General features: G+C 30.4%; 2 protein-coding genes across 2 annotated transcripts; both read left to right on the top strand.

Annotated features, from left to right (window-relative positions):
• The first annotated feature begins 1,653 nt into the window (after nucleotides 1-1,653).
• LOC112785730 (protein trichome birefringence-like 28) lies at nucleotides 1,654-8,524 on the top strand. Its single transcript, XM_072231025.1, has 6 exons — nucleotides 1,654-1,780; nucleotides 2,192-2,718; nucleotides 2,900-3,071; nucleotides 4,144-4,362; nucleotides 5,340-5,506; nucleotides 8,099-8,524. The coding sequence occupies exons 1-6, from the start codon at nucleotides 1,742-1,744 to the stop codon at nucleotides 8,442-8,444; spliced, it is 1,470 nt and encodes a 489-aa protein (XP_072087126.1). The 5' UTR covers nucleotides 1,654-1,741; the 3' UTR covers nucleotides 8,445-8,524.
• A 2,131-nt stretch (nucleotides 8,525-10,655) lies between these two features.
• On the top strand, nucleotides 10,656-11,843 carry LOC112785729 (uncharacterized). Its single transcript, XM_025829166.1, has one exon. It carries the CDS (start codon nucleotides 10,656-10,658, stop codon nucleotides 11,841-11,843), a length of 1,188 nt encoding a protein of 395 aa, XP_025684951.1.
• Nucleotides 11,844-12,211: the final 368 nt, after the last annotated feature.

Here is a 12,211-nt window from a genome sequence, read left to right as displayed (position 1 = left end):
TTATATTTTCTAAAAACTAAATAATATCTTTTCCTATTTTAAAATAAAAATTAAATTTGAATCAAGATAAATGTAACAGTATCTCGTGTAGCGTTGAAAGCGTGGGACCACTTGGATTGATAGGTGTGGCGCCAAACTTGAGTAAACTCAAGTTTGGTGTGGAGTGGACAGCAAGCATTCCTTAGCATTTCTTGATTGTGGCGCCAAACTTGAGGGAACTCAAGTTTGGCATGGAAGTGTACGCATGTGTTCCTTGGAGGCTTTTGAGTTGGCGCCACAAACTTGAGCTTCCTCAAGTTTGGCGTGAAGTGGTCCGTATGAAATGGAAGAAAAGGGTATACTCTTATATATCGTTGGAAAACTCTGGAAGTTAGCTTTCCAATGCCGCTAAAATTACGTCAATTGGACCTCTGTAGTTCAAGTTATTTTTGTTTGAGTGCAAGGAGGTCGGGGTTGACAGCATCATTCGCTTTCTTCCTTTTCTGCTACAAAATTCCATCAAATCCATCCGAATGCTACCTGAAATAAACAGAAATTGCACACAACTCAAAATAGCATTCATGGTGGCTAAAAGTAATTAAATCTTGATTAAAATTAGTAATTCAAATACAAATTCACTAGGAAAAGATAGAAGAGATGCTCACGCATCAATACCAATTATTCAGATATTTAAAATGGTTTACATGAAAAAAAATTCACTAATTCAACCAAATAAAATAACATCTAATTTAAAATGATGTAATTATTACCAGAAACCTAATGCATAACATAAACATGCTATAAAAAAATGAAACCCTAACTATTAGCTAATTTTTTGCAGACTAATGGGTGAAGAAGTAAAGCGGCACAATGGGATAAGCCGCACGTCACCTTTACAATGATGTTACTGTAGCTGGCGGCGACGGCATAGTATGGGCGACGGTAGGGCCGACTGGGTGCTGGTGTACCGACGCCTTTGGCGTGTGACTCCTTCTTTCTGCTGCTATGGCGTTGGTTGGTGATCTATGGCACTGGTGGGAGGTGACGGCGTTGTGACACCATACGTGAGAGTTTAAAGGAGAGGGATGGTGGGAATGGTGGCAGAGGAGCAACGCCGTGTTTGATATGGAATTTGGCACAGTACCGACGGAAATAACAGCGAAGAAAACTGACGGCACTAAGATTTGCTGGAGAGGCAAGAAACGACGATGCTACCAGGGTTTTGGAGTGTTAGGGTTGCTGTAAAAAAGATTAGAAAGGTGGATGGTTAAAGTGGAAAAAAGGGAGGGAGGTGTTGAAAGGGTAATTGGAGTTGTTCATAATCTTCCTTGTCTACCTAGTAAAATTGAAAAATAAAGTAAGGACGAAATATAATTAACTCTTTTTCAAAACACTTGTTCATCAGTAATATTTGATATCATTTAATTTATTTATGTAAGTTATCTTAATTAAAAACATAAAATAAAATAATTTTAAATTAAATTTTTATTATTTCTCAAATTTAAAACTTTATATGTAAAAGCATTCTAATCAAATTCTATAGATAAATGACTATATAAAACCTTACTCTAATATAAAAATAAAAAATAAAAACTTTACGTATACTCCTCATCCGAGGCCTTATCTAAAAGAAATAAAAGGAATAAATAGACAGAAACCTCTGACAACCATGAATGTGAACCTGAAAGACAACAACATTGTGTCTACCAAAGAAGCTTCAACTCCACCACACTATGCAAACTCCCTTCAACTGATTTAGACTATGACTAACTTCTTCCAAGTCTTTGAAATCACTCCTCAAGTATGCTCTTAAAATACAAGAAAAAGTGGTTGCAAAAACAAATTATATATTGAAAAAAAGAAAAGGATAAATAAATTAACATAATTAAAGAAACAAATAAAGAACTTTGACCCCCTTTTAGTGTGTGTGTATATGTGTGTTTTGAGAACGACAATTTTTCTTCACCAATATACCTTCTCTGTCCTTACTTCCTTCAAAGACAACACCATTTCACCGAACCCAAATTAAACAAACACACAATATTAATACTAAATTATTCAACCAACCAAAAAATAAAATTAAAGAAAGAAGCTTCTTGTTTCTTCATGATTTCATCAATCCTCATGAAATGTCCTTCTCTATATTTCTATCCCCTTCGAATTCTTCAAAATTGTTGTGATATTCATCTTTCTCTCTTTGTGTTAAATGCAGCAACTTCGGCGCAAGAACTCGCTTTCGAGCTCTGAAACAATGAAAGCAAGAAAAAGCGGAAGCAATAATAATCTCTCCGTGTTGATGATAGTGTTCTCCATATTCGTTTTCGGCGTCTTCTTCATGTTCAGCGAGGACCTTAAGTCACTCGCTGAATTCTCCTTCTTCAAGCCTCAACAACTCCAACAAGGTTCCAATGACAATAATAATGTCACAGAAACTGTTAATAGAGCTCAGCTTCAGCTTGAGAAGATGGACGAGAAGGAGAAGATTGAATTGCCGGTTATTATGGCAGAAAAGAAAGATGAAGAAGAAGAAGAAGAAGAAGAAGAAGAAACGGTTGAGTTGCCCCCGAAAGAGTGTGACTTGTTCACAGGTGAGTGGGTTTTCGATAACGTGAGTCACCCTTTGTATAAAGAAGAACAATGCGAGTTTCTCACTCAACAAGTTACCTGCATCAAGAACGGAAGACCTGATTCCATGTATCAGAGTTGGAGATGGCAACCCAGAGATTGCTCTTTGCCCAAGTAACAATAATACACAACCACTTAATTAATTCAATTCCTTCATTAGCAGAATGTTTTTATATTCCTAGAATCTGAACTATTATTCTAGGGACGTGCAAAAACATTCTGCGAATTGAACCAGACGGTTATTGTGGATCAACTAATAATTGTGTTTTTGTGTGTGAAATTATTGTGTATTAAGGTTTAAGGCGAGAGTTTTGCTTGAGAAGCTTAGAGGGAAGAGGCTCATGTTTGTTGGAGACTCATTGAACAGGAACCAGTGGGAATCAATGATTTGTTTGGTCCAGTCTGCTGTTCCTCATGGCAAAAAGACCTTGAACAAGACTGGCTCCATTTCTGTCTTCAAACTCCAGGTTTGACTCTTTGGTCTTTGCTCTACTCACTCATTTTAACATAATTATCAATAATCAATACTCCAAAAATGGATAAAAAATAAAATATAATCTCTCATTATTAATTTTATAAGTGGAACAAAAAATAAATATAAAAAAAATAATAAAAAATAAAATTAAACAATTGACACCATTCAATTTTTTTTTATTAAAAAAATCCACTCTCCAATACTCCTACTAACATAATTATCGGCTAACCATTAATATTAAAAAATATAAAATAAAAATATAAAATATATTATTAAATTATTAAATTATTAATTAAAAAAATTAACTTAATAAATAATAACTAAAAATAATAAATTTTTATGAGCTCCTAACATTTTTTATAATAAATACTCATGTAAACATATTTTTTATATAAAAAAAATAATTAAAAATATTAAATAATTTAATATATTTAAGTGCTTAATATAATGTGTATTAATATTTTAATTATTATTTTATATAAAAATAATTTATAAAAATATTATATATATATATATATATATATATTAAAATTAATTATTAAAATTAATTATTATTTGTATATAAAAATATATAAAAAATATTAAAAAATTATTAAAATTTATTATTTTTAATCATTATTTTTAGTTATTAAATTAATTTTTTTAATTTAACTAATAATCTAATAATATATTTTATCTTATAATTTTAAATATTAATAATTAATTAATTATTAAAAATAATAATTATAACGATCCTTTACCATTACTCTAAATATATATTTAGTTTAACGCATTTTAATGTACATCTAATATTATTGAAGATTTTTTATAAGAAAAACATAGAAGGCCAGTTTTATCGCTATATATTATTCATTTATTTGACATAATGATTTTTTGTGAAGAAAAATTTAGAATCATATTTTTATGTAATGCATGTCAAATGTTAATGGTGGGACAATAATGAATTAATTTTGCTGGATTACAAAATTGTATGCATGCTCTGGCTTTGGAATATTGTGACCTTATCATGTTGGTGGACCAGTGGACCTTATCACAATAATGTAGCTATTACTGTGTGTGTGCAGGATTATAATGCAACGGTGGAGTTCTACTGGGCTCCGTTCATTGTAGAGTCAAACTCAGATGATCCAAAGATGCATAGCAGTAGTAGCATCAGCTGCGCAGAAGTGATGGAAGAGAATATACATCCATACTTTCTATCTTCTCTCTCATCTTTTTTCATATTGTTTCAAAAATCTGAGGTCTTCATTTGTGCTTTGATTCCAAGTAGCTTTCTTGTCCGTTGATTCTTGCAAAGCTCCATAACCCTCAAATTCTTGAGCTTTTCAATTCGGTATATGCAAAGAGGAAGTTTTCTTTCACAAGATTCAATGCTGCACAAAAAAAGAAAAATTCTATGATGAAGCTTTAGATATGATCTTTGTTTTTAGCCTAGCTTCTTTAACTTTCTTTTCTTGTTTAGATTTGGTAACACACATTTTGTTCTTTGATTAAGTCCTAATAAGAATTTTTTCTCTTTTCTTGCTTTGCTTCTGTAATTTCACGTGGATAATGAAAAAGAGAGAAGAGAGAAAAAAGAGAATTTAGTTGAGTAGTGTGTAGTTTGATTCTTATGTAATTTGAGTTTTATTACTTAGCTAACCACCAATTCAAGTGAATAGATTTGGACCATCAATTGAGCTTATAAAAATAGTGTGAATTATATTCAACCACTTATTTTCTTAAAGTTTATGGATCTGAATTATTGTGGGCTTTGTTTGCTTGTTAATGGATCAGTTTGATTAGTTTAATTTTCTGCACACTTAATAAATTAATTACATACATAATTAAAATTTTAATCTAATAATAATGTTTAGTCATCATCAATAATATATTGTTAATTCTTCATCAAATTTAACACAGTATGTTAGCATTAAAAAGATAAAAATTAAAAAAAAAATGTGTAAAATTAATTGTATGAACTGAAGTTGAAGAAGATATTGATGATTGACTATAATGAAAGAAATTAAATGAATTAACAAAACACAATTTTCTTTATTTAATTTCAAGTGAAAGAGAATAAAACTCCTAATAAACTAAAGTTTATCCAATTGATCTATTTTTTCTTTCTGATTACAATAATATAGTCCTTCTTTATACTATTTCTCTCATTACTAATATGTTCGAAGGGTATTACTAATATTTAAATAGTCAGTTATTTCCTTATTTATGTTTGAAGCAATCTGTGAATTGGATTTTGTGTTTGGCATGTTGGTGATAATGCAAAAGACGAGGGTCGTTTGATGAAGGGTCAACGGAGTATGATGAAGTTGCAAGGCCAATTGCATATAGAAGAGTCTTAAAGACATGGTCAAAATGGGTGGAGGACAACATTGATCCAAATCGAACCAAAGTTTTCTTCAACAGCATGTCCCCTCTTCACATAAGGTAAATCAATATGCTCAATTCTCAATTTTCTCTTTTAAATTTATTTTTTGATAAGCTACTAAAATAACACCTGAAATGTTTTGGCACCAATAAAAAATTTCAAAACAAGGAAATAACAAAAATTCTCCTGAAAATATTAAACGTTTTGAGAGAAAAATTATTACTCAACTCATTTTGTTTGTGGCGGTTGACAGAAATCGGTGACACAATTTTATCCTTTTCTTCTTTTGAATTTTTTTTTTGTTTATTTTTTAATAGTTTATCTCTTATCATGATCATCATTACTGCTACTAGCATTTTGTCGAACATGCTATACCCGTCAAACCTTCAATTTTATATATAAATGCATAAATTTTATATAATACAAAAACACAAAATTAAACCTAATGTAGTGAATTAAGGGTTGTGTGTAATTACAAAGATAGATCCAAAAAAAAAAATTTGATGTGAGATAAAATATATATAATATAATAACAAAAATAAATTTCATAATAATTTAATACAATGAATCAAATTTAATAATACAATGAAAATAAATAAATATTATTATTATGTACTACTAAAAAAATATTTTTAAATTCTAGGAGACCGTTTACAACTTTTATAATTATGATAATATATAAGTATATATAGATTTAAAATTTTGTATAGATATAGTTCACCCGATTAATCGAATCAACTCACTCACATCCAATCTGATCAGATTTAATAACTATAATAATATATTAGTATAAGTATGAAAAATAATAGGAAAAAAAGAAAAGAAAAGATGACCATTATAAAAGGGAAACTGTATTATATATAATATGTATAGATTATATATAAAAGGTGATTATAGGGGTCAACAATCAAAATGCAATTCTTTTGAGTACCCACTGCAATTACTTGCCTTTGTTCTCTGTTCTTTTTTTTCTTTTCCTTCTTTTTCATCACCTTCGGTGGGGTATTTTATTTGTTCTCCCCCAACATACGATACCAAAGTTTATCCTTTTGAAGTGCTTATTAGGTATTAACAAATTAAATTAAATACCAATGTGCTAGCTGGCACTAAAGGTAAAAGGATCTTAACCTGCAATCTCCCATGAGGATAGTGTAACTCTCACATGCCATATATAATATAATATTTGTTAACTCATTAGGTGAGACCACCCTAACTGTCATCTTATTTTATTATTACTTGGTTAGTGTTTTTGCTTTTGGATCTCTGGTTAGTTTGGTTGGGCAGCCACTATAGTATTTCGTTGTGTCTACAAATTCTACTTATTGTTTATTTACTACAAATTTTAGGGTATGTTTGGTTTTTTTAAGGGCATATATAAATTAAGAAGAAGTTTAGGACTTTTTAAAAAGTTAGCCAGCATTTAATTAAGAAAATTGAATAATTTTATATTATTGAATTTAATCTCACACTATTAAAAATATTATTAATGAAGTCACCAAAAAAAAAAAAAAATATTATTAATGATTAATTAATTACAAAATATAAATGTTACTGCCCCTAACACCCCTCCTAAATTAAATAGAATGAGAATTTTTGCGTTTGTAATGAATTTTTATATGGAAAAGTCATGTCTGATATATTTTTTTTAATGGGCAATGCTATATCACTATATGTACAATTCGAAAGTTGTCTACTAATTGTTTGTGGGAGGAAAAATGGTGCGAGTTCCATTTTTTTTACTTTATTTTATCTTTCACATTTTAAAGCTTTTTAAAGAATAAATAAACAAAATTACGCGTAAAAGAATTTAAGATGGACAAAAATATATAAAAAAAAACTCATAAATATCAAAGTATATCCAAAAAATTATTTTTTATGAACAAAAATATTACGTCGTTAGTAAATTTTTCTAATCTCTAAAATATATTTTTGTCCACCAAAACTAATTTTTTTTAGTGTACTTTAATATTTATAAATTTTAATATGCACTTTTATTTACTCAAATTCTTTCATGTGTGTTTTTGTCTATTTATTTTTTTAAACATAAAAACTATCAAACAAAAATGACAAACTAAAGGTTGTTGAGATAACTTTCAATAATTGTCCAAGAAAAAAAAAACATTTTTTTTTATCTAACTAATTATACATAGCTTAAGAATTTAATCTTCATTCCTCATGAGTGATAAAAAAAAAGTTACAAAAAAATATTTTAAATTACGTATTGCAAAATAAATGTGATAAAAAGTATTTGACTAAACACCAATTATATATCTATAAATTGAATAGAAACGATATCTTATATTTTATTATATCTAAAATAATTATATTATATGTATATCAAAATCAGTCGCTAAAATTAATTATTAATATAAAATATATATTAAAATATAAAATATACATTAAAAAATAAATTAAACTATTTATTTATTTATTTATACACAAATATATGATAACTAATTTAGTGATTAATTTTTGGTATATATATACATGGTCTTTTTTTTATAAACCCAATCTCTCATCTAATAAGTGTATCATGTTGGCACTGTAGATGACAAAATTGAGTGAATAACTAAATACAAATGTAAGATCTTTAAGTAAACTCCTAATAAACTAATTAACCCATTTTGATTTTATATTATTATTTATTGAAGGAGTGGTGATTGGAACAACCCAGATGGCACAAAATGTGCTAAAGAAACAACACCAATTCTTAACACATCAAGCCCACAAGTTGGAACCGATCGAAGGCTTTTTGTGATTGCCAACAATGTAACACAATCTATGAAGGTGCCAGTGAACTTCATTAACATAACAACATTATCTGAGTTCAGAAAAGATGCACATACATCAATTTACACCATACGCCAAGGAAAGTTGTTAACTGCAGAGCAACAAGCTAACCCTGCCACTTTTGCTGATTGTATTCATTGGTGCCTGCCCGGCCTGCCCGACACGTGGAACGAGTTCCTTTACACGCGTATTATCTCGATATCTTGACATACAACAAAATCAACATCCAAATTCAACGACTAAAAAGGATTCTCTAAAGTAAAAAAATAGATAAAGCAAAAAAGAAAGAGTTTAATCATCCTTAGTTTTAACTGATGATTAAACTTTCAACTTTTTTACTTGGATGTGATTCAAATGCGACCGTTAAGTAATCGGACAAAGATTTGGATGTTTCAAAAATATCTTCTTTTACAATGTATAGATATTTTCAAAGTTTTTTTTTTCCCACATAATTGTTATTAATGCTCTGGTTTCACACACATCCAAAAACAAAACTGAAAAAAGAAAAAAAATAGAAAAATCCTTCAACCAACGCCTCTGATCTCATCTCTGTAAGTGTTCATGTGATTTTCCTTGATTGGGACATTTTGTTTCTTTTAATTATCTTTCTGCTATTATAGACTTATAGGTTCAGATTTAGGAACATGGGGTATTTGCAATTTTTTTTTTACTCCTCATGTTTCTTTGGCTGTGTTGGGTTGAGTCGGAAGAAGGCCAAGCACCACAATTGTACAATAATGAAGTGCTTATTGAAGACAATAAAGTGATTAATCACATGATAATGTTTTATGTACATTATATTAGTTTTTTTTTGCTCATCTATTGGGTATTGACCAACTCTAACTACTCTTCTATGAAAATCCATACATAAATCTCGATTGACTAGTTAATACAAGTTTGAACTAATAAAATAATAATGTTTATCATCAATATTTGTTTTTAGAGAAGTTATATATAATTTAATGTTGATACAATAAAAGCAATTCTATATATACATCTAATTATATATTGTCATGACAGTAAAAATAACTATCTTTTATATTAACGGCGTGAATGGTTATTTAAAAGAATGGATATAATTAAAAAATTTTATAAGGCGTTTAACATGTTCAATGCATCAAAATTAGACTTAATTATATATTAAAAAATCTTAATTCATTCTTTTAATTATTCTCCTAATTTTTTAAAATAAAAAAAAAAAAACCAGCAGCTTCCATTTTTTTTTTTCGGTGAATATCGGGGCCAACGGCCCTCCATTTTTGTTTTTATTTGTCAATGTTTTGGGTTAAGCCGAAGCCCATACAAAATAAAAAGAATTGTAGAATGAGCCCAATAACTTTCCTTCTCAAAGTATCTGGCCCACTAGCCCACCTTTTATATCATGTGCAGCTTGGAGTTTTAGACCAAAAATGAATAAATTATAAGAATTCAATTTACTTTCATTTTTTTATACACAAAATTAAAAAATATATATAATAATAAAAAATATAATTGTAAAAAATTCATAAGAATAATAAAAAAAATAAGTTGTATCTTTTATTAGTATTTTTATATTTTTTCTGTTAAAAAAGATACAAATTATATTAATTCAATATATTTGGACATAATATTTGTATCCATATTTATCTGTTGAACATTATTTTTTATCTTTGTATCTATCTCAGTATTATGTATTTATAGACAAACACAACTTAATATATGTATATTTATCTTTAACTAATATTTTAATACTTTAAAATAAAGAAATTAACTGGTATAAATGTTAATGCAAAAAATGAATTTATACACTAATATGAATAATTTGGTATATCATTAGTTTTTACGTGTTTTAATTATTAGAAAATATAAACGATGATGAAAAGGATTTATTAAAATAGTACAGCATAAATGCAAAATTATTTTATTTCACATTTATTTTTGTACTATACTCCTAACACATTAGAGGAATTGGATTATATCTTGGTACGATCACTAATATTAAAAAATTAGCAACTCTATCCTAACAAACTTCTTTCTCAAAATCTCGCCTTAAAGTCGGTCACAAAGATCTCGGCTGAAACCGACGACTAATTCAGCCTCAATCAAACTATAAATCAGGGTGAGGGCCGACGGCATGGGGCAAAGCATTCAACACCATCCTACTAATTATATACTCATTTTCTTAAGTGATTCTTCAATGACTTGAGCGTCGGAGTCCTTTTTGCAGGTACCACGCTTAGGTCCGAGTTTACGAGGGTACTCCAATTTTAGATCGAGCTGTCAGACGCCTCGGAGTAGTGAGAGACCGATGTATAGTTCAGAAAGAGTATCCTTTCCAGAATATTTGGCGCCCACCGTGGGGCCCCGCCTCGATTTTTAATTTTGATCTAACACTACTAGATTCGACTTGTATCTTCTTTTCTTTGCAGAAGCCAAACTATGACGGATCATTCATTAACTCCGCAAGTCAACCCAATCAATGGCGAACTCTTGGCTGCCAATGCTGCTCTACAGGCAGAAAACCAACAAATGGCCGAACTGTTAGCAGCAATGCAGAACAACGGCAAAGAAAAGAACGATAATAAAAAAGTCAATAACAACCTCCACGAGGAACACCAATCAGATTCGAACGTGAAAACAGGAGAAATACCTCCCAAAATAGAAAGACGACGGACTGGCCCTTTTTCTAAAGAAATAGTGAATTTTAAAATGCCTAAGAATTTTACACTCCTAATGACTTTGACACCGTACAAGGAGATCGGAGATCCTAAAGTTCATGTCACAAAATTCGAATATATGATGTTTCTCAATAGTGAATCCGATTCCATCTTGTGCCGATCTTTCCCCACTTTTTTAGATGGAGCTGCTTTATTATGGTTTTGTAATTTACCTGTAGGTTCGATATCCAGCTTCGACGAATTTGCCAAATTGTTCATAAACCACTTCGCAGCATCCAAAATCTACGTGCGAGATTCAGACTATCTCAGTACGATCAAGCAAGGACAATACGAGAGTCTAAAAGACTACATGACGCGCTTCACAATAGTGGCCATGGAAATCCCAGACCTCAATCCAGAGGTACAGCTACATGCAATAAAGAGTGGCCTCCGACCTGGAAAATTCCAGGAAGTAATAGCAGTTGCAAAGTCGAAGACATTGGAAGAATTTAGGGACAAAGAAAATGGAAAAATTGAAATTGAAGAATTATGTGAAACTTGGAGAAATGAAAGACCATCATCTCGAAAGGAAGAGGAGAAACTTCCCAGGTCTCAAAGCAAGGATTTCAAAAAGCCTTTCAAGTTGACACCAAAGTTTGATTCATACACCAAGTTCAACACCAAAAAAGAGGACATCATCAAAGAAATACTACACAACAAATTAATAAAACCACCGAAAAAAGCAAGCATATATCAAGATCAAAAGTATGTAGACAAAAGCAAACATTGCGCATTTCACCAGAAGTATGGCCATACCACTGACGAATGCATAGTAGCCAAAGACTTGTTGGAGAGACTAGCAAGACAAGGCCTAGTAGATAAATATGTCACTTCCAGAAGCCAGAAGGAAGCAACCAAAGACACTGACAAACCGAGCTATAACTCTGATCATAAGGAAAAAGGAGCTTAGCATGGACCAGTTGAAACTACTGCTTCTAAAGGAAGAATAAATTATATTTCAAGTGGTTTTTCAGGATGAGAAGCTACTGAGCCATGATGACAATGGAAGGATCTCGTCAAGAGACCCACACCTCGGCCCTAGCTGCCCAAATTGCTTTCAGCGCATCTGACTTCAAATCGTAGTGCCCTAACTTGGACGATCTGGTGGTAATCTCAACCCAAACGGGGGAGCTAATAGTTAAAAAGGTGCTACTCAATCCAGGGAACAGTGCCGACGTATTATTCTACTTCACATTCAAGAAGATGCAATTCAACGACAAAGCACTGCAACCCACAAATGGAGAATTAGTAGGGTTCTCGGAGAGAGCGTCCCCGTAT

Source organism: Arachis hypogaea, chromosome 20 (assembly GCF_003086295.3).
Source record: "Arachis hypogaea cultivar Tifrunner chromosome 20, arahy.Tifrunner.gnm2.J5K5, whole genome shotgun sequence".
NCBI classification, from domain to species: Eukaryota; Viridiplantae; Streptophyta; class Magnoliopsida; order Fabales; family Fabaceae; genus Arachis; species Arachis hypogaea.
This window is presented reverse-complemented; position numbering and strand designations above follow the sequence as displayed.

Excerpts from the sequence above, each read along its gene's own strand:
- LOC112785730 (XM_072231025.1), top strand. The coding sequence starts at position 1,742 with ATGACTAACTTCTTCCAAGTCTTTGAAATCACTCCTCAA. Across the intron at positions 4,363-5,339 it reads CAAGTAGCTTTCTTGTCCGT|TGCAAAAGACGAGGGTCGTT; the intron begins TGATTCTTGCAA and ends TGTTGGTGATAA. Across the intron at positions 5,507-8,098 it reads ATGTCCCCTCTTCACATAAG|GAGTGGTGATTGGAACAACC; the intron begins GTAAATCAATAT and ends TATTTATTGAAG.
- LOC112785729 (XM_025829166.1), top strand. The coding sequence starts at position 10,656 with ATGACGGATCATTCATTAACTCCGCAAGTCAACCCAATCAATGGCGAA.